General features: G+C 42.1%; 1 protein-coding gene across 1 annotated transcript in view; it reads left to right on the top strand.

Moving 5' to 3' along the window:
- The window catches only part of COL19A1 (collagen type XIX alpha 1 chain), a 335135-nt gene that overhangs the window by 225858 nt on the left and 81972 nt on the right, over positions 1-27305 (top strand). Inside the window, exons 16-23 of the mRNA XM_038744466.1 lie at positions 12810-12854; positions 16265-16300; positions 16445-16498; positions 17460-17513; positions 18862-18915; positions 20940-21029; positions 24610-24654; positions 24752-24829. Coding sequence (XP_038600394.1) covers positions 12810-12854; positions 16265-16300; positions 16445-16498; positions 17460-17513; positions 18862-18915; positions 20940-21029; positions 24610-24654; positions 24752-24829 — 456 coding nt within the window. The remainder of the gene's footprint in view (positions 1-12809; positions 12855-16264; positions 16301-16444; positions 16499-17459; positions 17514-18861; positions 18916-20939; positions 21030-24609; positions 24655-24751; positions 24830-27305) is intronic.

Raw genomic sequence — 27305 nt, 5'->3', positions numbered from 1 at the left:
GATTTTACAGAGAATCCATCTCAGGCTTGAGATGGTGCCTCCCAGCAACCAATTCTAACATTTTTTTCTCCAAATTGTTGACCCACAAAACACGTCTGCAAAATAACCCATTTTTCCCTTCAAGGTTGTAAACTGTAGAGTCGTTTTAATATCCATGTATTGTTGAAGAGATGGGACTTTACCCAAAAAGCTCATCTTTTCCAGATCCCCTGAGTGGAAGAATTAGAATCTATGGAAGTAGGACAGGATCGTTTTCAGAGTCACCAGGTTTAATATTCATTCAGTCAGTCATTCAGTGGTATTTATGTTAACTGTTAACTTTTCTGTTAGCAGAGAAGCAGCATGGCTCATTGGAAAGAGCACGGACTTTGGAGTCAGAGGTCATGGGTTCGAATCCCGCTTCACCAATTGCCAGCTGTGTGACTTTGGGCAAGTCACTTAACTTCTCTGGGCCTCAGTTACCTCATCTGTAAAATGGGGATGAAGACTGTGAACCCCCCGTGGGACAACCTGATCACCTTGTAATCTCCCCAGCGCTTTGAACAGTGCTTTGCATATAGTAAGCGCTTAATAAATGCTATCATTATTATTATTATTATTTAATGAGTGCTTAATGTGTGCAGAGCACTGTAGTAAGCACTTGGAAAGTACAATACAGCAATAAAGACAGACAGTCTCTGCCCACAACAGGCTTATAGTCTAGACGGGTAGTTGGGAGAAGACAGACATCAAAACAAGTAAACAAGCATCAATATAAATAAGTAGAATTATAGATTCTGTGCTATGGGGTGCTATATAGTGCCATGGGGTGGGGGTAGAGGGGTAAGAGCAAAGGGAGCTAATCAAGGTGATGCAGAACAGAGGGAAAACTGGAGAAAACAGGGCTTAGTACGGGAAGGCCTCTTGGAAGAGGTGCACCTTCCTTTAGCTTTTTTTTTTAATAGCATTTATTAAGCGCTTACTGTGTGCAAAGCACTGTTCTAAGCGCTGGGGAATTTACAAGGTGATCAGGTTGTCCCACAGGGGGCTCACAGTCTTCATCCCCATTTTACAGATGAAGTAACTGAGGCACAGAGAAGTGAAGTGACTCGCCCAAAGTCACACAGCTGACAGTTGGCGGATCCGGGATTTGAACCCATGACCTCTGACTCCAAAGCCCGGGCTCTTTCCACTGAGCCACGCTGCTTCCAAGCTTTAGCTTGTATTTTAATTCTGAACAAGAAGGCCCCTTATTTACTTTGGGTGGCTTTGCCTTATCCTCCTGAGGAGTCAAAATTAAAATAAAAAAATCATGGGAAGGAGCATGGCCTAGTGGAAAGAGTGCAGACCTGGGACTCAGAGGATCTGGGTTCCAATCACAGCTTTACCACCTGTCTTTTGTGTGACCTTGGACAAGTCATTTAACGTCTCTGTGCTGCAGTTTCCTCATCTGTACAATGGAGATTAAATCCTACTCCCTCCTACCTCAACTAGGAGCCTTATGTGGGACAGAGGCTATATCTAATCTGGTAATCTTGTATCTATTCATTCAACCGTATTTATTGAGCACTTACTGTGTGCAGAGCACTGTACTAAGCGCTTGGGAAGTACAAGTTGGCAACATATAGAGACGGTCCCTACCCAACAGCGGGCTCACAGCCTAACCAGGAGGGAGAACAAGGGTCCAGAGAAGTGAAGTGACTTACCCAAGGTCACAGAGCAAGCAGTTGGCAGAGGTGGGAAGCCAGGCTCTCTGACTCTACCCATTAGGCCACACTGCTTTCTCACTTAGACTGGAAGCCCCACACGAGACAAGGGGCTGCATCTTCCCCAATTCCCTTGCGTCTCCCCCACTGCCGCACCTCACCATGTTCAGCGCATCGTAAGCATCGAACAGATACCACCATTATTCTAGTTGTTGCTGCCATTGTTACTGGCATGCCTGCGGTTCCTCACTCTGGAGCGGTTGGGGAAAGGATCAGGGGGTGGGGAAGGGGCTGGGGGGACAGAAGGGGGTCCAGTATCTAACCCAGTGCTTAGAATAGTGATTGGCACATAGTAAGCTCTTAGCAATTAACATTAAAAAACTAATAAATCAACCCACCTTGTATCTAGACAATCCCAAAATAAGACCCTCATCACACTATTTAGAGAGTAAGGCACCAAGGTCCAAACTGAGTGGGAAATTTCTGGCAAAATCTGGGAATGACATTACATCTGTACACACAGTAAGCGCTCAATAAATACGATTGAATGAATGAATGAATCTGCTAGAGAAGCAACTAGGACCAGGTGTGTTTTGAGTTGGCACCTGGAATCTGGGTGGCTACCAGGAAGGGGTCACCACCCCCATCAAGGGGCAGATGTTCCTGTTCTCTAGAACTGAGTTGACCAAGGAAGCCTGAGGGGCAATTTCTTGCATCTCTGATGGGCCATGTTACTTCAGAGACAAGCACCATAGGTATCTTTTGTTTAATGAAGTTGGTGCCCTATTTTATAGAGTGTTAAAAAATTCAGCAGCCTCAGGAATAGCTGAAATACCTTGTGCAGAGTGCATAACAGGTTGCTCTTGTAGTCCCTGACTGAGGCCTCCAGTCTGGGAAACATGCAAGCCAAATTGCCAGTTTCCAGGTCCAGCAAGAGGGATAGATGGCCCAGATCAATCAATCAATAAATCACATTTCTTTAGCACAGAGCACTAAGCGCTTGGGAGAGTACAATATGAAAGTTGGTAGACACATTCCCTTCCCTCAGCGAGCTTACCCTCTGGAGGGATAGACATTAATATAAATAAATAAATTTTGGATATGTACATGAGGGCTGTCGGGCTAAGGAAAGGGTGAATAAAGTGTGCAAATCCAAGTGCAAGAACCATGCAGAAGGGAGTAGAAGAAGAGGAAATGAGGACTTAGGGAGGGAATCTTGAATGAGATGTGCTTCTAATAAGGCTTTGAAGGTAGGGAGTGTTATAGTCTGCGGGATATGAAGAAGAGGACATTCCAGGCCAGAGGCAGGATAAAGGTGAGTGGACTAGATGAGATAGCCCTCAAAATAGATTAGATTGAGGTACAGTGAGTAGGTTGGCATTAAAGAGCTGAATTATACTATGAAAACTGCAAAGTAAGGTAGGAGAGGGCAAAGTGATTGAATGCTTTAAGGTCTGTAGTGAGTTTCTGTTTGATGTGGAGGTGGATGGGCAATTACTGAAAGTCCTTGAGGAGTGGGGAAACATGGAATGACCAGTTTTGTAGAAATATGTTAGGGCAGCAGAATGAAATATGGACTGGAGTGGATAGAGACAGGAGTCAGGGAAGTCAACAAGGAGGCTGATACAGTAATTATGGTGAGATAAGTGATGGATTAATGTGGTAGCAGTTTGGATGGAGAAGAAAGGGTGGATTTTAGTGATGTTGACCATCAGGGACCTTTGAGAGAGCAGCTTTTGAGGTGCCAATGGGACAGAAGCCAGATTGGAGGGAGTAAAGGAGAGAATTGGAGGAGAGGAACTTGAGATTGTAGGTGTAGACAATTCGCTTACGGAGTTGGGAGAGGAATGGGATGAGGGAGATTGGGTGATAACTGAAAGAAGCCAAGGGGTCAAAGAGAAGGCTTTTTTTTGGAATAGGGAAAACAAGAGCATGTTTTAAAAGCCATGGGGAAGAATCCATTGGAGACAAACAGTATAATAATAATAATAATAATAATAATGGCATTTAAGTGCTTACTATGTGCAAAGCACTGTTCTAAGTGCTGGGGAGGGTACAAGGTGATCAGGTTGTCCCACGTGGGTCTCACAGTCTTAATCCCCATTTTACAGATGAGGTCACTGAGGCCCAGAGAAGTTAAGTGACTTGCCCAAAGTCACACAGCTAACAAGTGGCAGAGCCGGGATTTGAACCCATGGCCTCTGACTCCCAAGCCCGGGCTTTTTCCACTGACTCACGCTGCTTCTCTAAAATAATAATAATGATGGCATTTGTTAAGCGCTGACTATGTACCAAGCACTTTTCTAAGTGCCGGGGTAGATACGAGGTAATTAAGTTGTCCCACGTGGGGCTCACAGTCTTAATTCCAATTGTACAGATGAGATAACTGAGGCACAGAGAAGTTAAGTGACTTGCCCAAAGTCACACAGCTGATCTGTGGCAGAGCTGGGATTAGAACCCATGACCTTTGACTCCCAAGCCTGTGCTCTTTCCTCTAATCCACGCTGCTTCACCAGTATGAAATCAAGCTCTTCCAGAATCTTCTGCTAAACAGTTCAGAACCTAGAGGTACACCCGTAAGGGAGGTTGCCACCCCTCCAGAACTAGTTCTGCCATGAAAGACCTCTTGAAGTGACTCCAGACCTAATTGAATAGGCTAAGCCTGCACCCCCAGACTGACTGGGGGAGAGGGTCTGTAGGACCCAGAAAAACCCAGATTTCTGGGGCCTGTGAACACTGCCCTCAGCTCGTCTGACTCGAGCATAAAAGGGATATTCCTATTCTGGGTCCTTTTACTCCCCTCCTCAAAAACCTCCAATGGCTACCAATCAATCTGCGCATCAGGCAGAAACTCCTCACCCTGGGCTTCAAGGTTCTCCATCACCTCGCCCCCTCCTACCTCACCTCCCTTCTCTCCTTCTACTGCCCAGCCCGCACCCTCCGCTCCTCCGCCGCTAATCTCCTCACCGTACCTCGTTCTCGCCTGTCCCGCCATCGACCCCCAGCCCACGTCATCCCCCGGGCCTGGAATGCCCTCCCTCTGCCCATCCACCAAGCTAGCTCTCTTCCTCCTTTCAAGGCCCTGCTGAGAGCTCACCTCCTCCAGGAAGCCTTTCCAGACTGAGCCCCTTCCTTCCTCTCCCCCTCGTCCCCCTCTCCATCCCCCCATCTTACCTCCTTCCCTTCCCCACAGCACCTGTATATATGTACATATGGTTGTACATATTTATTACTCTATTTATTTATTTATTTATTTTACTTGTACATATCTATCCTATTTATTTTATTTTGTTGGTATGTTTGGTTTTGTTCTCTGTCTCCCCCTTTTAGACTGTGAGCCCACTGTTGGGTAGGGACTGTCTCTATAGGTTGCCAATTTGTACTTCCCAAGCGCTTAGTACAGTGCTCTGCACATAGTAAGCGCTCAATAAATACGATTGATGATGATGATTGATGATGCTGCTGCTTCGAGTCCTCTCCACACCCTTCTTGATGTTGAAGTCCAGGCAGGGCAGCAGGAAAGTGCAGGCATTTTACCAGTTCAGCTGAGTGGTTCAGCTTGGTTATGGCTTGGCCTGGCCCCATAAATTCCCAACCAGAACATAGGGCTCTTTGACCATCAGCCGGGTGGTCTTCAAGCCCACCCATGCCATAGGTGAAATTCACTGTCAGTCATGCCTTCTAATATGAAAGACAACTATTTGCTTTAATGTGGCAGGATCTGGGCACTGTACTGTCCCAGTGTTTGGTGGGAAAGCACCACAACTTCCCCAGTATTTCGAATTTTGTAAAGGTATCATTTGCTTACCGGTGCTCCCATGCTGGATGGGCTTTCACTTCTACCATGTCTGGATGAAGATTGCCCCAGGGCCAGGAGGTTCCCATGGCCATCAGAGTCCTGGTGGCAAATCATCATCAATCGTATTTATTGAGCACTTACTGTGTGCAGAGCACTGTACAAATATTTGGCAAATATTCCAGGCCTATCTTACTTCCTTGTCTTCCTAGCTTATCACCAATCAATCGATGATATTTATTGAGCACTTACTATGTGCAAGGCATTGTACTAAGTGCTTGGGAGAATACAAGCCAACCGAGTTGGAAGTCAGGGTCCATGCCACATGACGCTTACAGTCTAGAGAGAGACACCAACAATAAAATATATTTTGGTGTGTATATAAGTGCTGTGGGGATGAAGCTGGAGTGCTTAAAGGGTAAAAATCCAAGTGCTAGGGCAAAACAGTATCCTCAGGGTTCATGTTCCAAGATGTTCCAAGGCCCCCTGAAGAGCCCCAGGATGTTCCACAAACTCTTCTGAGGGCTGTACCATCTCATCCATTTTCTGTCTAATACCCAGCCAGGCCACACAGAAGATCTTAACATGACAAAACACAAATTAAAATGAATTTCTATTCTAATAAGCAGAAGCACAAAGTAGTTTATTTTTTCAATCATATTTATTGAGTGCTTACTGTGTGCAGAGCACTGTACTAAGCGCTTGTACTAAGTTTATTGTAGGGAGCAGCACATGGAACCTAGGACATTAGGTGAGTGTAAGTATGACATCAACATGGAATGAGTTAAAGTAGAAAAAATTTTCTGAATCATTTTGCCTCTAGTATCTATAAAGTATTTGCTCCTCTTTTCGAAAAAGAAACTTAATGAAATGAAAATAAACGGTTTTGTTTTACTTCTATTTAGGGACTACCTGTGTGAAAATAAAGTCACAGCACAAAACGAACTGTGGTAAATGGTATCCCAAAGCTGAACAAAAATCTTAATAATTTTTGTTTGGTTACATCTTTATATCTCAGTGGATGTTGCAATGTGCTGGTAATGAGTTCAGTCAGAGGAAATTAACTGTCCTGCTGAATGCATGAGCCTGAACCTGCCTGCTGCTTCTGCAGCAACTTCGGGATTAGCAGCCAAAATTATTCCTCAGTGAAGACTGCTGAGTAGAAGTTGGCTCTAGTGAAGAGAACAAATTAAGGGGAGATAGTTAGACCATGATGGATGAAGACAGGTCACGAGTTGTAATTAAAAGCTTGATGTTCCTTGAATTTGCACGTTACAAAATTCTGGCCATATCACTGTGGGTCAAGACCCAAGATTTTTCTATATTCTATATACTCTCAATATTACAAAAGTCTTTGTATTTACTAACTGGGTGATTGACCTGTTTAAACAAAAAAAAATGGAAAGAAATGTTACATTTAATTCAATTGTTGGCTGCTATAATGCCAGTTTAAAACTCAACTAAAAACAAGCTTTTATTGCCTTAGTTTGAATAACTCCTAAACTTGATTGCGTGAACTTGAGCATCACTGGTTTGATTTTTGAACCAGTAAGTTTTTCCCTGCTGAATAATTGTGAAACTTCAGTGATCTTAAATTCAGGATCTTAAATCATTGCATTTCCTTCTCTAGCTAATGTGACAATATATATTTGTGCACAGAGATGTGTAAGTTTATAAGTATCTAGTAGTACATCATGTTCATGTGCTTTCATTCACATTTGATGCATTTGATGCATACTATATTTGTCATGAATCCTGGAAATGTTCCGTCACTCCCTAAGGGTAGCAATTCCATGCGAAGATATTGCCTCACACCCCAGAAAATATTGTGAAAATAAGAACCTCCATAGAAATGGAAAACAACAGGGAGTCCAATTTTCTACACTTTATGCTTTGTGTAGACAGACCATTGAAAATGAAGTTCCTGCAAGGGAGACACTTTTGACATTCATGAAAATGAATCAGGGAAATTGGTGTTGCTTGATTTTCTTGAGAAATAATAATAATGGCATTTGTTAAGTGCTTACTTGAGCAGCAGTGTGGCTCAGAGAAGCAGCGTGGCTCAGTGGAAAGATCCCCGGCTTTGGAGTCTAAGGTCATGGGTTCAAATCCTGACTCTGCCAATTGTCAGCTGTGTGACTTTGGGCAAGTCACTTCACTTCTCTGTGCCTCAGTTCCCTCATCTGTAAAATGGGGATTAAGACTATGAGTCCCCCATGGGACAACCTGATCACCTTGTAACCTCCCCAGTGCTTAGAACAGTGCTTTACACATGGTAAGCGCTTAATAAATGCCATCATCATTATTATTATTATCATTATTACTATGTGCAAAGCACTGTTCTAAGTGCTGGGGAGGTTACAAGGTGATCAGGTTGTCCAATGGGGGCTCACAGTCTTAATCTCCATTTTCCAGATGAGGAAACTGAGGCACAGAGAAGTTAAGTAACTTGCCCAAAGTCACACAGCTGACAAGTGGTGGAACTAGGATTAGAACCCATGACCTCTGGCTCCAAAGCCCAGGCTCTTTCCACAGGGACTGTGTCCTACCTGATTAATTTACTTAGAACAGTACTTAGAACAGTGTTTGACACATAGTAAGCGCTTAACAAAAATCATCATAATAATAGGATTTATTGAGCACTTACTGTATGGAATAATAACAATTAATAATTGTGGTATTTCTTAAGTGCTTACCATATGCCAGGCACTGTACAAACGCTGGGGAGCATACAAGCAAATCATTCATTCATGAGCACTTACTGTGTGCAGAGCACTGTACTAAGCAATTGGGAAGTATAAATTGGCAACATATAGAGACGGTCCCTACCCAACAACTGGCTCACAGTCTAGAAGGGGGAGACAGACAACAAAACAAAATAAGTAGACGGGTGTCAATACCATGAGAATAAATAGAATTATGGCTATATACATATCATTAATAAAATAGAGTAATAAATATTTACAAATATATACAAGTGCTGTGGGGAGGGGAAGGTGGTAGGGCAGGGGGACGATGAGGAGGGGAGGAGGAAGAGAAGAGGAAAAAGGGGGGCTCAGTCTGGGAAGGTCTTCTGGAGGAGGTGAGCTCTCAGTAGGGCTTTGAAGGGAGGAAGAAAGCTAGTTTGGTGGATGTGTGGAGGAAGGGCATTCCAGGACAGAGGCAGGATGTGGGCCAGGGGTCGATGGCAGGACGGGCAAGAACATGGCACAGTGAGGAGGTTAGTGACAGAGGAGCGGAGGGTGCGGACTGGGCTGTAGAAGGAGAGAAGGGAGGTGAGGTAGTAGGGGATGAGGTGATGAAGAGCCTTGAAGCCAAGAATGAGGAGTTTTTGCTTGATTTGAGGGTTAATAGACAACCACTGGAGATTTTTTGAGGAGGGGAGTGCCATGCCCAAAGTGTTTCTATACAAAGATAATCCAGGCAGCAGAGTGAAATATGGACTGAAGCGGGGAGAGACAGGAGGATGGGAGATCAGAAAGGAGGCTGATGCAGTAATCCAGTCGAGATAGAATGAGAGATTGAACCAGAAATGTAGCAGTTTGGATGGAGAGGAAAGGGCAGTTTTGGTGATGGATTGGATGTGTGGGGTGAATGAGAGAGTGGAGTCAAGGATCACACCAAGGTTGCAGGCTTGTGAGACGGGAAGAAGGGAAGTGCCGTCTACAGTGACGGGAAAGTCAGGGAGAGGACAGGGTTTGGGAGGGAAGGGAAGGAACACAGTCTGGCAGACATCCAGACAGAGATGTCCTGAAGGCAGGAGGAGATACGAGCCGGGAGGGAGGGAGGGAGAAAAGGGGTGGAGATGTAGATTTGGGTGTCAACAGCGCAGAGATGATAGTTGAAGCCATGGGAGCAAATGAGTTCACCAAGGGAGTGAGTATAGATAGAGAACAGAAGGAGACCAAGAACTGACCCTTGAGGAACCCCTACAGTAAGGGGATGGGATATGGGGGAGGAGCCCGTGAAGGAGACTGAGAATGAAATGCATGGAGGATATTATGCTATGGAAGCAGCAACCATAGAGGGGTCAGAGAAGAAGGTTATTTTAGCCAAATGGAAAGCACAATCACAGGTGGAGCAGGAGCTAAGTGAGGCCAGTTGGGTGGAGAGTTAATAGATGGTCAATTGTTTCAGGTGTGCAGCAACTGGAAGTCACCATACAGTTTTTAACAGGCAGCTATGTGGCCTAGTGGAAAGAAAGAACTGTATCGGGTTGGATATAGTCCCGGTCCCACGTGGGACTCACAGTCTTAATCCCCATTTTACAGATGAGATTAACTGAGGCTCAAAGAAGTTGAGTGACTTGTCCAAGGTCATATAGCAGACAAGCAGCAGAGCTAGGATTAGAACCCATGACCTTCTGACTCCCAGGCCTGTGCTCTATCCACTAGCCCATACTGTTTCTTTATAATATTCTGTTCTTGAGAGAGTAAAATGAAAGTAAAGAGCATAGCTCTTGTCCTCAAGGAGCTTACAGTCACCAGTTGTGTTTTTAAAATGCTGATAATTTTGAAGGAAAAAGAAAAGAACACTTGTTTCCTGTTGAATAGTGATCTTTTCATCATAAGGAGTGAAAAAAGACAGAGTAATGATCTGACAAGCAGGTTCAGATGGTCCAGTTGGAGACCTGACAGTGGTACCACTTCTCACACCAAACTACCTTCCCTTGATGACCAAACTGATGATCCCAACACCAACTCTCTAATGACCTCAATTTACTCACTCCCTTCATCAATCTCATACCACTAACCCACAGCCCTGGATCACCTGCACAGTCTGCCTCCTTCACTCTTATGCACGAGTCTTAGAGAGCTGCTGGCAGAAATCTAAGTATCAGGCTGATTTCGTCTACTTCAAGTTTATCGTTGCATGCTTCAACTGTGCCCTCTCTCTGCCTAGCTAAATTATTTCTCCGTAATTATTGACACCCAAGCCTATCACCCTCACCAGTTGTTCTAGACATTTAACTCCAATCCTCAGGGCCCCTATCCCCCTGCCTCACCCATTCCTTGCACCCATTGAGCTGGCCACCTACTTTATTAAGAAAATTGACACCACCAGGTGTGAGCTGAGCTCCCTAAAATCGCTCCTGCCCCTACTCAGGCACTTCCCCTTCCAGCCCCCTCTTCAACTTTCCAATCCTTCCCGGCTGTATCTCTAGAGGAGATCTCCTGCCACTTCTCAAAATCCACTCCTCCACTTGTGCATTCATTCATTCATTTATTCATTCATTCAATTGAATGGATGAATGAATGAATAGATATCAGTCAATCAATTGAATTTATTGATCACTTACTATGTGCAGAGGACAGTATTGAGGCTTAGGAGAGTGCAGACTAAGGGCTTGGGAGAGTGCAGTACAACAGGGTTAGTAGACACGTTTCCTGTTTACAATGAGCTTACAGTCTGGAGTGAGATCTTACAGTGAGATAACCTCATGTCTGCCAAGTTTGAGGAGCTTAAATGGATTCGCATTAATGGCTACAACCTTCCTGAAAAATAATGGAAGTACTTCTGAAGCTAGATTCTTAATAATTTTTAGTGTGCCATTTTGAGATCATGAGATCTGTTGGTTGCATAATATATCTCAGTTCATATTCTAGATAGCTTCTGTTTCCTTCAAATGGTTATGTTTTTATTGCTAGTTTAAAAAATATTTCTCTAGGAATTATGTCTGTTGATTAATTTTAGGTTATTGGATAGAAAAATGATAAATTACCAAAAAGTGATTTTCACTGTAAAACACTGAAAATTCATATCCTTATACAGAGCTTGCCTTGATAATTTAGCCACTCCCTAGTCTCCACGTTGTATGAAACGTGCCCTAGTTTGGCACGTTCATCAAGTCCAACAAATCACTTGACAACACGCCACACTCTAAAAGATAAATTAATGTTTCCTTTTTCATATATTGCTCTTCACTTTTTTGAGGTTGAGAATGAGTGACGGAAACTGGAAAATAAAAGGATGAAAGCAGAAACTAAGTCTTTCAGGGCTTAAGAGCGGAAAAGAAAAACTAGTAAACTAAGCAATACAGAAAATTTTTACTACACAATCCTTGATTGACTCCATTTCTTTCATAGTTTCAGAAATTGATCGGCTAGACTGAAAGCTAGAGAGCAGATATCTGTTTACCCTATAGTACTCTCCCAAATACTTATTACTGTGCTCTGCACAGGGCCTATGATTGATTGACCAGAAATTAAATATTTCTACATACGTTCATACATATTACATAAGATATATATATATATATATATACAGAATTGCAGATATGCATTCCATACATGTAAGACTGTGTGTCGTGTTGATATTGCAGTGTGGTCTAGTGGAAAGACTTGGGTCTGGGAGTTAGAAGACTTGGATTCTAATGCTGGCACTACCATTTGTCTGCTGGGTGACCTTGGGCAAGTGTCTTAATTTATCTGTGCCTCAGTAACATCATCTATAACATAGACTGTGTGTCTCATGTGGAGCAGGACTGTGTCAAACTTGATTATCTTATATCTACTCCAATGCCTAGTACAGTGTCTAGAACATAGTAAGTGATTAACAAGTACCATTTTTTAAAATAAGATATATTTGTATGTGTGTGTGTGTGTGTGTGTGTGTGTACTGGAGATATATACAAATATATGTATACACATGTTGAATAAATTCCAATTCTATATATATAATATAAATATATATACATATATATATATTATATTATGTATTTCTCAAAGTAAGGACTTTCTCATCTAAAAAACTGGAAAAAGATATTACTGTACTTAGAGAATTGTTTAGTCAGTGAGATACACTTTCTTGGTATTTCCTAGAACCATAAACTTTACCCACTTAGATAATATTATAGTGATTATGGGTTTTTCTGTTATTGTTGTTTGCTTTTGTTCATTTGTTTTTGTTTTTTATTTGAAAAAGATCATATTCAAATAGAACCATATAAATAAGTGACCAAACCAGCAAGTCATGAAAAGTAAGCATAATGGATAGAGCATGGGTCTGAGATCAGAAGGTCATGGGTTCTAATCCCAGCTCCACTACTTGACTGCGGTATGACCTTGGGCAAATCACTTCACTTCTCTGGGACTCAGTTACATCATCTGTAAAATGGGTATTGAGACTGTGAGACCCAGATAGGACAGGGACTGTGTCCAACTCAATTTGCTTTTATGCACCCCAGCATTTAGTACAGTATCTGGCACATAGTAAGTTCTTAACAAATACCATTATTATTATCATTATTATTATACTTGGCAAATATTTCAGTTTGGGCAGAATTTAGGGAAGCTACACATAATTCATTTTGTGTCATTCTTTAATAGGGTGAGCAAGGAGACATTGGCATACACAGTGCTAAAGGTGGAAAGGTAAGAAATGATAATTCACAAAATACTAATGAAAAAAAATCTTATTATTCAGCAGTGTGTTTCACCCCAGGCCCTATCCCCATCATACCACCTCAGCCCTCTTAAGAGGCTGCACCTCTGATGCCTATGTCCAGCTGTGTGGGCACCACCCTCCCACACTCCTGGAGCAAGATCCAGGAGCAAGAGAAGGGGACAAGAAAGATATTAACCTTTGGTATGGCTTTCTCACCATCATCATCATCATCATCATCAATCGTATTTATTGAGCGCTTACTATGTGCAGAGCACTGTACTAAGTGCTTGGGAAGTACAAATTGGCAACATCTAGAGACAGTCCCTACCCAACAGTGGGCTCACAGTCTAAAAGGAGGAGACAGAGAACAAAACCAAACATACTAACAAAATAAAATAAATAGGATAGATATGTACAAGTAAAATAAATAAATAAATAAATAGAGTAATAAATCCATTATTTAAATAATGGATAAATAAATCCACCATCTGCCCCTCCCTTTTCTTCTCTACTTTCTCCTTTTCATCTCCCTCTCCCATTTAATTTATTCATTATAGAATTTATTAGAAGCATTTATTTTGTGCAAATGCTGGGGTAGAACAAGTTCATCAGTTGGGACTCAGTCCCCATAGCCATACATGGATCACAGATTAATTTTATCCCCATTTCTGAGGCCCAGAGAATTTTAGTTACTTGTCCAGTCAATCAATGGACTAGCACTGACTATGTATAGAGCAGTGTACTAAGTGCTTGGGAGAGTACAGTATAATAGAGTTAGCAGACATGTCCCCTGTCCACAGCAAGTTTACAGTCTAGAAGGAGAGACAGACATTAAATAATTTACACAAAATTTAAAGATATGTGCATAAGGGCTGTGGGGTTGAGGGTGAGGCAAATATCAAATCCAAGGGTCACAGATCCAAGTGCAAGTCCAAGGTCACACAGGACATTAGTTTTCAGTTTGTTTCTTAATGGTGTTTCTTTAAGCACTTACCATGTGCTAGGCACTGTTTTAAGTGCTGGGGTAGATACAAGCTAATCAAGTTGGATATAGTCCCTGTCTCACATGGGGCTCACAGCCTTAACCCTCATTTTTTACAGATAAGGAAACTGGGGCACAGAAAAGTGAAGCTCTGTCACTTAGCTGTGTGACTTTGAGCAAGTCACTTAACTTCTCTGTGCCTCAGTTAGCTCACCTGTAAAATGGGGATTAAGACTGTGAGCCCCACGTGGGACAACCTGATTACCTTGTATCTCCCCCAGCGCTTTGAACAGTGGTTGGCACATACTATGCGCTTAACAAATGCCATCATTATTATTATTATAAAACGGTTACCAATCCCTGCCTTAGGACATGCAAGTGAATAGAGCCCATTGTCATTTGGGGATAGTTCTTGGGATGGGGAAGTAAGTTGGGTCTGTGTGGTTGAGAGTTGGGTAAGTCAAATGTACTCATTTGTTGTCTTCCTCTGCCTACTAGTCAGCATAAGGGGATCCAGAAGAAGATTCACAAATTTTACTATGCTGCTTTGAAACTCTATCTATAGTGGCCAGTCTAAAATGCACGTAAAGTGAAGGCTTAGTTGATTTCTAAAAGTAAACCTACCAAACATCTTTAAATAGTATAATTTGCTATGCATTTTTAATAGGCAGAACCATTTGTAAAAGGAGAAAAAGGAGATACAGTAAGTAAATCCTGCATCACTGACTAGTTTTTACTGCTCACTTTGATAACTTTTTTCTTAGATTTAAGGAGTGATTACTTGGGATGCTAATAAATTTGAAACCAAGTAGGTGCAACAGCAATCAATCAGTTATATTTATTGAGGAGCTTACTGTGTGCAGAGTACTTTACTAAGCACTTGGGAGAGTACCACCCAACAGAATTGGTAGACACATTTCCTGCTCACAGGTAGCAAGCAGTCTAGAGGGCGGACAGACCCTCACAGAAAAAATAAATTACAGATTCATTCATTCAGTTGTATTTATTGAGCGCTAACTGTGTGCAGAGAACTGTACTAAGCACTTGGGAAGTACATGTTGGCAACATATAGAGACGGTCCCTACCCAACAACAGGCTCACAATCTAGAAGGATATGTGATATGTGCATAATATGAGCATACGGTGCATATGTGTGCATACTACAGATATGGGCATAATGGCTGGGGGGCTGAGGGGTGGGATGAATAAAGGGTGCAAGTGCATGGACGATGCAGAAGGAAGTGAGAGAAGAGGAATTCTGGGTTTCAAATTATTTTTTCCTGTTGTGAACTTTAATCCTTATTTATTATTGCACACTTTAACTTTGGTCTTCAACTATTTTTTGGCGTTGTCATTTAATAGAAAAAAATTTTCAACTCTAAATATTTATCAGAGAAAACTTTGAGAAAAAATAAATAAAATATTGGTGTAAGCCATGTCTGTCCATATCCTATTACACAATGTTTCTTAGTGCAGCTGTTGTAAGCCTCTGGGTCATCAAGGGGAATTATTGGTGAGTTGTAATTCTGACAGCAATGGAGAGAGAATGTGGGGTTAAAAATTCTCATGGGTGAAGAGTTTAAATTACTCAGAACTGCACTCCTGCAGAGTTTACCACTCAGAAAGAGAATATGGTGGGGAAGACTAGATGTTTAGGTTCTCAATGGTAAGTTTCCAGTAGGGACAATAAATATATTAAGTATCGTCTCCACTTGTTTTTAATTTTCGAAGATGAGAGAGCCATGAGGTAATCAGAGCCAAGGGAGACAGCTGATTACCTGAAATCAGAGGAGGGGAACTCAAGGTGCCCACCCTACCATGGGAAGAAGGGTCAAAAAGTTCAGGAGAAACCTGAGCTGGCAGTTGGAAGTTACAAGGAGAGAGCTGGGAGGGTTTGACGTGTATTTTAGACTCCATGGATTAAAGTATGTTTTGAGGGGTGGGGAAGGGATAGAGAAGAGGAGAATAGCTTTTTGAGTGAGATTTGGGATTAGGCAGGCTACATCTCACTAAAGCAAGAGGGAGGTTTACATTTCTACACCTGACATGGCATCTGCTCAATAGTTTCAAGAGAGGGAGTCACAGTAAATAAAAATAAATGTAACACAGGATAATCTTTCACTGGACTGCTTTTGCAGTGACCATGAAGTCAACTGGCAAATGACATCATCTAAATGATGTCAGCTGTGCATTGGGTCTCACACCTGGAACTGAAATGTTATTAGATGGTGACACTTGTCACTACAAGTAGAGAGCATATGTTCAGTTTAAAAAGAGAAGTCTGAAATTATGTAAATCACTTGAGGCCTTCCAATTTCCATAATTTCATATTATGTACCCTGCTGAATGTCATGTAATGGAATTTCATGGGCTCCTGCCTAAATGAAATTGTGATGCAAATCTTTTTTTTTTCAGGGAGAAATTGGGATAGAAGGATCTCAAGGAATGAAGGTAACTATTTGACACTGGTATTTGATTCTTTGAGATTCAATTGTTAGTTCAGTGAAACTGAAAATTAAACTGTTTTGACTATTTAAATCTGAAACAATTTAAATATCATTAATCATTCAATTTTTCTCCCCATAATGTGTTTAGGGTGAACCTGGGGACCCTGGTCCACCTGGATCTGTGGGAAGCCCAGGACTTCAGGTGTGTTCAATTCTACTGAAGCAGCTTTTTATATTTTTTTATTCAAAGCCCACCATAGGCTGACATAGTTTAGAATGGCGTTCGCTCCACTTATAGCCAAATGCAAAATGTTATCCACAGTGAAGTGTAATCTCCCAGTGCTGAAAGTAACTGGGGAAGTGCTGGAGAAGCATTAACTCTTAGGAGACCTTACAGTACTTTGCTGAATTTACTGAACATGCATAACTGTGATGTATTAAGTTCACAGATGTCCGTCATATTTTAAGGTAAATGTGATCATTTAACCTCTTAGCCGGGTAAGCAAATGTTGCTAAAAAGATACATGGGTAATGGATAATTCATTTCACACTGTGTCCACATTCATTCAGTGTCCCTTGTGGTCTGAAAAACTAAATACACTTCCCAAAGTGCCAAATGTATTTGTCTTTTTGCTTTAGAGTGCAGGGGCAGTCATTTTAAAAAATATACTTGTGATAACTTGAGAACCAGTAAAGGTAGTCGAGCCTAACCAGGTGGCCCTGCCATTATAGCCAGAGTCCCTCGGCAGGAGAGGGGAATTCCAGAAACGTGTGCCCTCAACATAAAATGTTCAGCCTCCAGATTCTTGAAGTCCAAGTTTAGGAACACTCTGCAGAAGTGTCCCCAGCTGATGGCAGCTGTTCTGAGACCGCAGAGGGAGAGATTAACATGTAACACTGCCCATTTGTGTGAAATGCAAGTTATCTGAGCATCACATACTTGGGAGAATATAACCTTTAAATGGAAACTGGTCTAAATCATCCCCAGTAAGTACAGTGTGGAGCAAGGACCCATTCGGGGGCAGTCATATTCAGGTCAATCTCCAAGGCAAGCAAAAATTTAGGGGACTGGTCCCTGGAGTTCACACTGAATTCAAGAGTTTATGCTCGGCCTAGGTTCTAGATTCAGTATTTTAACAGTTCTTGATATTTTCTCCCTATAGGGTCAGCAAGGCCCTCCCGGATCTGAGGGACCCAGAGGACCTCAAGGAGATGTCGTAAGCATGAGTCGCTTATTTACTAGAGGAAGACAAAAAGCGGTTAAGGGAACTGGCAGAATAAGAGTGCAAACTCCAACTAATAACTGTGATATTTGTTAAATGCTTACTAGGTGCCAAGTACTGCACTAAGCGTTAGGGTAGATATATGATAATTAGGTCCCACATGGAGCTCACAGTTTGAATAGGAGGGAGAACAGGTATTGAATCCCCATTTTGCAGATGAAGGAACTGAGACACAGAGAAGTGACTTGCCCAAGGTCACGCAGCATCTAAATGGAAGAGCCAAGATTAGAACCCAGATCTTCCAACCCCCAGGCCTGAGTTCTTTGCATTAGGTCACCCTGCTACTAACACATTGCATTTGCGATCATTTATTTTCCCAAACATTATTGCTTGTGTGTCCAACATCCTTCAGTGACAACCACTGGCTAACATCAGCCTGGGTTTTATAGAGTGACTCTCTTTTGAATATCATTAGATCATTAAAACAGTCTTTGGAATATCATTCAGCCAACTTTTATTTTAGATCTTTGTGAACTAAGGAGAAAGAGCAGAAACAATTGTGAAAGGATAAATCCTGTGACCTGATTTTGTCACTGGACTTAAAGAGAGAACTGTAGTGAGGGTCCCAGTTTCCTTTTGACCAAATATGCATGTATCTCCTATATCCATCTGACATAAATGGTACACTAAGCATTCTCTTTACTTAAAAATTATCAGCTAAAATGCCAGACTAGTATTCAGAACTGTGATCATTCCAGGGAATTGGGATTAGATCCCAAACCTTAGACAGTCAGCTCATGTGGTTTATTCTTATTGATTTGCATTTTCATCTTACATTCTGTTCACCTGTAACTCCTAAAACTGGAACACATCCGATAGCTTTCCTATCACATCATGGGCCCACTCATATTTTCATAAGCAGGTTCATATACTGGCTTTTGTAATGTATTTCTTTGGAAGAGCTTGAAGTACTAGACAAAGAACTTTTAAACAATGGACAATTTCTAAGCATGAAAATAACAGCATGAGAGAAGTATGAGACCAGGGAAAAGTGAGGAAAAGGAAGAACTTGTAGATGGAAGAGGGACTCAGAAGGAAGGCAGAGAGGAAGGACAAGAAGTAGCCAATTCAAATAGTAGCAGGCTATCAGCTCCTTAGCAAAATCATCTCGAACAAACCTATAAGCACCATCCCTGGCTCTGATGTAACTGATCTCTTGGATGAAGTCCAGTGTAACATTTCTGTAATGCCAATGCTGAACTCCTGGCAATTAAAAATCAAGTAGAATGGTGCATAACAAAAGATGCTGTAATAAATGTTTTCTTTGGGGGTATTTTCAAAGGGATTGCCCGGAGAGCATGGTATTCCAGGAAGACCAGGAATTAAAGGAGAAAAGGTATGGTTTAAACTTGGATTCATATAATGTATTCTTAATTCATAAAGAAGAATCAAGAGGCCATCTCTGTGTGATCCACAAATAGGACCCTGGGCCCCTCTCTGCCCCCCTCCTCTCCTTTCATCTCTTCTCCCCTTTTTCCTCTTTTTTCTTCTTCCCTCTATTTTCCTTTCTCCCCTTTATCCTCATTTTTTCCCTCCTTGTCCTCCCAGTCCTCTTTCTTACTCTGGCCTCTAGCTCTGTGCTGGGGATTTTTTTTTTTTAAGTTTCCTGTTGAGTTTCAAGGCTGTATATTGGACTTTTCTCACCCCAGAGTCAACTGAGAGCCTTTCAAGTCCCCAACCCATGAAAGCCCCGCTCCCTTCAAAGGCCCAAATCCCTATGCTCAAAATGAAAACTTGTTAACCCTGAATATAAATATTATTTTCGAGATATGTCCAACATAGAAATGGAAAATGGCAGTCAGCCAAACAGATTGGAGATTTAAAGGCCTGAAATTTTATTTCTCTTCTGACTTCTCCATGGCTGTTGGATCTTCTTGGAAGGATCTTTTTAATCTTTAAGTGGGAATATTATATTAGGGAAGCAGCATGGCTTAGTGAAAAGAGCACGGGCTTTTGAGTCAGAGGTCATGGGTTCAAATCCTGACTCCGCCAATTGTCAGCTGTGTGACTTTGGGCAAGTCACTTAACTTCTCTGTGCCTCAGTTACCTCATCTGTAAAATGGGGATTAAGACTGTGAGCCCTCCATGGGACAACCTGATCATCTTGTAACCTCCCCAGCACTTAGAACAGTGCTTTGCATATAGTAAGCACTTAATAAATGCCATTATTATTATTATTATTATTATTATTATTATTATTATATTAATGTCAGTCAATCAGTCTGGGATTCAGTGGGAGAAAAGGAGCTAAAATGATTTAAAAGCAGTTTACTAACATAAATATGCCATATTTTATACCTACCTTTAATAAAATGCAGACATGCATTTATTGATGCACTTGGTATGACATTTATTGTGGATTAAAATATATCTGTTATTGATTGGTCTAAAATTGATCAATCAGTTGATTTGTATTTTTTGAGCTCTTACTGTGTACAGAACCCTGTAACAGGAACTTGGGAGAGTACAGTATAACAGAATGGGTAGACTTGTTCCCTGAATACAACAAGCTTGTAGTCTAGAGGACGAGACAGACACTAAAAACATTATAGGTATGCATGTATATATACATATATATACATATATATATGCACACACACATATGTATGTGCTCTGTGACTGAGGGAGGGTACAAGGGTACAAAAGCAAAAGCCAGGGTGACATAGAAGGGAGAGGGAATAGGGGAATATGAGCTTAGTCAGAGAAGGCTTCTTGGAAGAGATAATAATGATAATAATAATGGCATTTATTAAGCACTTACTATGTGCAAAGTACTGTTCTAAGCACTGGAGAGGTTACAAGGCGATCAGGTTGTCCCACGGGGGGTTCACAGTCTTAATCCCCATTTTACAGATGTGGTAACTGAGGCACAGAGAAGTGAAGTGACTTGCCCAAAGTCACACAGCTGACAATTGGCAGAGTCAGGATTTGAACCCATGACCTCTGACTCCGCAGCCCGTGCTCTTTCCATTGAGCCATGCTTTGAAGGTGGGGAGTGTGATTATCTGTCAGACATGAAGAAGGGAGTTCCAGGCCAGGGCAGGACATAGGAGAGAAGTCGGCAGCAAGACAGATGAGATCGATGTACAGTTAGTAGGTTGGTGTTAAAAGTGTGAGGTCAAAGTCGTGGGATGTAGTAGGAAGTCTGTGAGGTATAGATTTGATTTCTAACGCAATGTACCCTGCTTTATCTTTCTCATAATCAATCAATCATATTCATTCTTTCAATTGTATTTATTGAGCACTTACTGTGTGCAAAGCTCTGAGTGCTTACTGTGTGCAGAGAACCATACTAAGCATCTGAGAGAGTACAATATAAAGCTGCTTAAAAATTAAATGATCCTTTTCTTTTTTCAACAGGGCGATTCTGGGGGAATTAGTGGCCCACCTGGACACCCTGGTCCCAAAGGTGAGGCAGGTCCTCCAGGGATAAGCCTGCCAGGTGATCCAGTAAGTACCAGTCCGTCAACCAGTGAAATTTGTTGAGCACTCACCGCATGCAGAACACTGTACTAAGTGGTTGGGAGAATATAATTCAAACATAGGGTTGGTACACATGATCCCCAAGCCTAGTTGGACAGACAGACATTTAAAGTAAAATGCCAACCATTTCTTCAGTCTTTTACCATGCATCGGTTTGGTGCCACTTTTTTGAAGGTTTTTTTGGGGAACATAGAACTTATAGGGACATGGATAAGAAACTCTCTCTAGCTGACCATTTCAAAGATGCTAACCTGGGTAGCATTTCTGAAGGGAAATCAGCAGAAATGCATATGGTTGGCCTTACAAGGGGATGGGGATGGGAAAAATTGGGGTTCAGGCCTCAGTTAACTTTGAAGAGTGGTTTACGGAGTCGGAGAATGTATAGACACTTGTTCAGAATGGGCCTTTTTCCACAAGATAGTCCATCTTTGCAATATGTACAATACCAATGCAGACTGTAGTCAGCACCAGTAAAGGACATGCTTCATTTTAAAAAATAAAGTGGTAAATGTCCAGTGTAAAGGATGTACAGAAGAGGAAGCAAGGGAAAATGCATTTCCTTAGCTGAATTTTTGATAGCTTTAAAAATGAAACAGCTTTATGAACCATTTTAATTGGAGAACTCATAATATGCAAAAACAAATGTATTTTAAAAAGATAAAAATATATTCTGTCTAAAAGAATTGCCCAGGGGAAACCTAAAGACCATTCAAATTTTTATGAGCTATTTTGGCCATTTTAAAGACTCAGTGAGCAAGGGTATTCACAATTAGGATGTAAATTGGGGTAATGACATTCAGGAATTCTTCAATTAATCATTTATTGCAAACATACTGTGTAGATCACTATACTAAACACTTGGGAGAGTAACATGTAATTAGTAGAATTAGGAGAAGCAGTGTGGCTTAGTGGCTTAGTGGAAAGAGCACATACTTGGGAGTCAGAGGTCGTGAGTTCTAATCCAGGCTCCATCACTTTCATTCAATCATATATATTGAGTGCTTACTGTGTGCAGAGCACTGTACTAAGTGCTTGGGAACTACAAATCGGCAACATATAGAGACGGTCCCTACCCAACAATGGGCTCACTGTCTAGAAGGGGGAGAAAGACAACAAAAAACAAGTAGACAGGTGTCAATGCCATCAGAATAAATAGAATTATAGCTATATGCACATCATTAATAAAATAGAGTAATAAATATGTACAAATATATACAAGTGCTGTGGGGAGGGGAAGGGGGTAGGGCGGGGGGGGATGATGAGGGGAGAAGGAGGAGGAGAGAAAAAAGAGGGGGCTCAGCCTGGGAAGGCCTTCAGGAGGAGGTGAGCCCTCAGTAGGGCTTTGAAGGAAGGAAGAGAGCTAGTTTGGTGGATGTGTGGAAGGAGGGCATTCCAGGCCAGAGGTAGGATGTGGGCCAGGGGTCGATGGCGGGACAGGCGAGAACGAGGCACAGTGAGGAGGTTAGTGGCAGAGGAGCAGAGTGTGTGGGCTGGGCTGTAGGAGGAGAGAAGGGAGATGAGGTAGGAGGGGGCGAGGTTATGGAGAGCCTTGAAGCTAAGAGTGAGGAATTTTTGCTTGATTCGAAGGTTGATAGGAAACCACTGGAGATTTTTGAGGAGGGGAGTGACATGCCCAGAGCGTTTCTGTACAAAGATAATCCAGGGAGCAGAGTGAAGTATAGACTGAAGCAGGGAGAGACAGGAGGATGGGAGATCAGAAAGGAGGCTGATGCAGTAAAACATTTGAGATAGGATGAGAGATTGAACCAGCAAGGTAGTCGTTTGGATGGAGAGGAAAGGGCAGATCTTGGTGATGTTGTGGAGGTGAGACTGGCAGGTTTTGGTGACGAATTGGATGTGTGAGGTGAACGAGAGGGTAGAGTCAAGGATGGCACCAAGGTTGCGGGCTTGTGAGACGGGAAGGATGGTAGTGCTGTCTACAGTGATGGGAAAGTCAGGGAGAGGATTGTCAGGTGTATGACTTTGGGCAAGTCACTTAACTTCTCTGTGCCTCAGTTACCTCACTTGTAAGATGGGGATTAAGACTGTGAGCCCCAAGTGGGACAACCTGATAACCTTGTATCTATCCCAGTGCTTAGAACAGTGCTTGGCACATAGTAAGAGCTTAACAAATAACATCATTATTATTAGTAGTAGTAGACACAATCCTTTTCATCAAGGATTTTATTATCTACCAGGAGAGAAGACACTAAAATAAATCATATGTAGTGAAATAAACATTATAAATCCATGTATATAAATTGTGTGCCTTTAGTGTGGGGTGAGGAATGCCCAAGTGCATATTACATGTAAATGTTAAAATGACATTTGGATGGGATATAGGATGGGAAAATAATCGGGGAGGCCTCCTGGAGAAGGTTTGAATTCAGATGGGCTTGGAAGGTGATTAAAGCAGTGGTCTGCCATATTAGAAGGGGGAAAGTGTTCCAGGCAGGAGAAAATGTGTGAGCAAGAGGTCAGTGGTGGGAAAGATGAAAATGAGGGACAGTGACTAGGTTGCCTTGGAGAAATGAGTTGTCAAACTGAGGTATATTGAAAGAAGAAAGGAGATAAATGGGAGGAAGAGAGTTGAAAGAGTGCTTCAAAGCTGATGAACCAAAGTTTCTGCTTGATGCAGACAGGAAGGGACAACTATTACAGGTTTTTGAGGAATAAGGTGGAGTGCATGGAATGATGTATTAGAGAAATGATCCGAGTAGCAGAGCGAAGTCTGGATTGGAGAAGGGAGAGAAAGGAAGCAAGAAAGTCAACAAAAAGGTGGATGAATAATGATATGACAATACATGAACCAACGCATAGGCAATTTGGTTGAAGAGAAAAGGGCAGATTTAGTAAACATTTTGGAAGAAGAATCGATGTGAATTAGTGACAAAGGGATTTAGTGGCAGACAACTAGGGTTTGAAAGAGAGGGAAATGTCAAGGATAATGCCAAGGTTATCAGCTTGTAAGAAAGGGATTCATTCATTTATTTAATCATATTTATTGAGTGCTTACTGTGTGCAGAGCACTGTACTAAGCACTTGGGAGAGTACAGTAGAATAATGACTAGACATATTCCCTGCCCTCAACAAGCATACAGTCTAGAGGAGGATGGTTGTGTTGTCAGATGTAAGTAAGTTAGATGGAGGAGAGGATTTGAGAAGGAAGATGAGAGAGATTTAGGTTTGGACTATTCAACTTGAGGAGCCAGTGAAACATTAGCTAGAGATATTCTGGAGGCAAGAGGAAATGCAGTATTGCTGAGGAGAAGAGAGGTCAGGGCAGGTGAGGTAGATTTTAGAATCATCCTCATAGAGGTGGTAATTAAAGCTGTGGGGGGAGAGTGAGCATTCCCAAGAAAGGAAGTGGAGATTGAGAAGAGAAGGGAACCCAGACATGAGCCTTGGGGGTTGCCAACAACCAAGGAGTAAGAGGCAGAGAAATAGCTGGCAGAAGAGACTAAGAGGAAAGGCAGAGAGGTTGGAGGAAAGCCAGGAGATGACTGTGTCCAAACAACCTTCCTCACCTGCAATCTTCATTTTTTAGGGTTTGGATGGTGTTCCTGGAACCCCAGGTCCAAGGGGGCCGAAGGTATGACAGCTTATCATCTGTTTGTTGGAATGTAGTTTATTGAAGATGACAGCAGAGTCCCTCCCCCTCAAAATATGTTACCCTCTTTCATTCACAGGGTGAAAGAGGGCTGCCAGGGGTACATGGATTTCCTGGAGACATAGGGCCACCAGGTGTAGGAATTCCTGGAAGACCCGTAAGTGACAGTATCTGAAATGGTTCTCATTACTTTTCTAATTTGTGTAAAAAGTACATTGAATGCAGCCTGGACCCTGCAGGAGGAGCTTTCTGACTGTTGATTAATATTCACCTGTTGAGGAGATAGCTTTGATATTATGGTACTTGTTAAGTGCTTACTATATTCCAAGCCCTGTAGTAAGCGCTGGGATGGAAACAAAATATTCAGGTTGGACCCAGTCCCTGTCACACATAGAATCTTACAGCTGCCGATTGTCTTTCTTTTCATGCTAAACAACTTACATGTTCCTCACCAACCAGTCAATCAATGGTATTTATCGAGGGCTTACTTTGTGCAGAGCACTACTAAGCAATTGGGAGAGTACAATACAATAGACATGATAGACATGTTCCCTGTGTACAATGAGCTTACAGATTAGAGGGGCAGACATTTTTATTATTTATTTATAATTTATATTTATATGGTATAGGTCTCAAGCACTGTTCTAAGCACTAGTATAGAGATGTTATTCTGAGAGATGTTATTCTGATCTCTGAATCTATTAGTCTTTATTCTTTTTTTTAGCTTTCCCTTTACTAACTCTCACCACTTCTCTTATTTACTTGCCTTCCTTTTACCTTCCCAATCAGGTGTCAGGGAAATAGTTTGCTCAGTGATGCTCGCACATTAAAAGATTCATCCACACACAGAAACGCTCCCATACACAGACAACATTCACCCAACCTCACCGAATGTCGTCTTTGAACTCACAGGTAACACTGGTACCTCATCTGGGCAAGTGGCTGTCACTGCAGGGCAGACAATCTGTATGCAAAAAATGGAATAGGACATTATTTCTAGGTTCTATCACTCTTGTAAGGGGGCAGAAAGGCTGACCAGACTCTTAGGGAGATGCTAAATGGCTCCCTTACTTTAATAGTACTCACACTTCGGTTTGTGGTTGTACAGGAAGAGAAGTATACCCTACCTCCAGCAGAAAGTGTGTTTGAGTTTCTGTTGAAGTAATGGTGAGCCCTGAGCCATCCACACTCCCTCACTGAGTCTTCATGTATTCAATAGTACACACTGTAAAATAGGTGTAATCTGTGGCCCTGAACCAGAATGTGGAACTGCTTTCTGCAGCCACTCCTGCTGTGTCATTACCAAAAATATAATTATAGAATGTGGCTACTCAATTAATCAATCAGTGGTATTGATTGAGCTCTTATTGTGTGAAGATCATTGTCCTCAGTGCTTGGGAGAGTACAGTAGAGCTGGTACTATGATCCCACACCTATGGCCTGTATGTAGGGTAGAGAGACTTTTTTCCTGGTTAATATAACCCATTTTAAGTTAGCATTTAAAAAATAAAATCAAACAGAAACACAAAACCAAAGATTATACAGAAAAGAAAAATCTATAGGGAAAAATTGAAAAAAAATAGTTCTCTCCGTCTTCCTCAAGTCAAGCCTTCATCAATCAATCAATCAGTCAATGGTATTGATTGAGCACTTCCTGTATGCAGAATACTGCACCAAGCACTTGGGAGAGTACAATACAGTAAGGTTAGTTAGTAGACACAATCCCTGCTCCCAGGGAGAACTAGAGTCTCAAAAAAAAAAAAAAATGATGGTATATGTTAACTGCTTATGTGTTAAGCACTGGGTAAATACAAACTAATCAGGTTGGACACAGTCCTATCCCACATGGGGCTTACAGTCTTAATCCCCACTTTACAGATGAGTTAGCTGAGGCTTGAAGTTAAGTGACTTGCCCGAGGTAACTCAGCTGACAAGTGGCAGAGCAAAGATTAGAACCCAGTTTCTTCTGACTTCCAGGGCAATGCTCTATCCACTAGGCCATGCTGCTTCTCAGAATGCTTAGCACCCCATCAGACATACCTTCACCCAGCGAGCACTTCTGCCTTTCCTCGGCAACTCTACAATCTTCTTGTTAGGGTGTTGGGGATGGCAGGTGGGGTCGGGGCCCAGAGGAAAGGGGAGTATGAAATTTCTCCCCCTTCCTCCACCACAGGGAGTCCAGCCTCAGTCTCTGTTTGGTGCCACCCTCCTGGGGCGTTGTTGTCTTTGGCTTCTGCTGAAGGTGGGGAATTTCTCCTCAAGGATTAGATCAAGGGATAAGGGAGCTATAGCTTTTTTGGTGTCCTGAGGACCCTAAAAGAGAAGAGGGGGCTCAGGGCTACACCAGGATTGTGATGTTCCTTTGATGTCAGACAAGAAGGAGGCAGCTTTCAATTTCCATTGCCTAAGTCCAGTTCCAGTGCCAGAGAAGCAGCATGGCTCAGTGGAAAAAGCATGGGCTTTGGAGTCAGAGGTTATGAGTTCAAGTCCCAGCTCCGCCAATTGTCAGCTGTGTGACTTTGGGTAAGTCACTTAACTTCTCTGTGCCTCAGTTACCTCATCTGTAAAATGAGGATGAAGACTGTGAGCCCCCCGTGGGACAACCTGATCACCTTGTAACCTCCCCAGTGCTT

Source organism: Tachyglossus aculeatus, chromosome 1 (genome assembly GCF_015852505.1).
Source record: "Tachyglossus aculeatus isolate mTacAcu1 chromosome 1, mTacAcu1.pri, whole genome shotgun sequence".
Lineage (NCBI taxonomy): Eukaryota > Metazoa > Chordata > Mammalia > Monotremata > Tachyglossidae > Tachyglossus > Tachyglossus aculeatus.
Note: the sequence above shows the minus strand (reverse complement) of the source record. Positions and strands in the feature narration are given on the sequence as shown.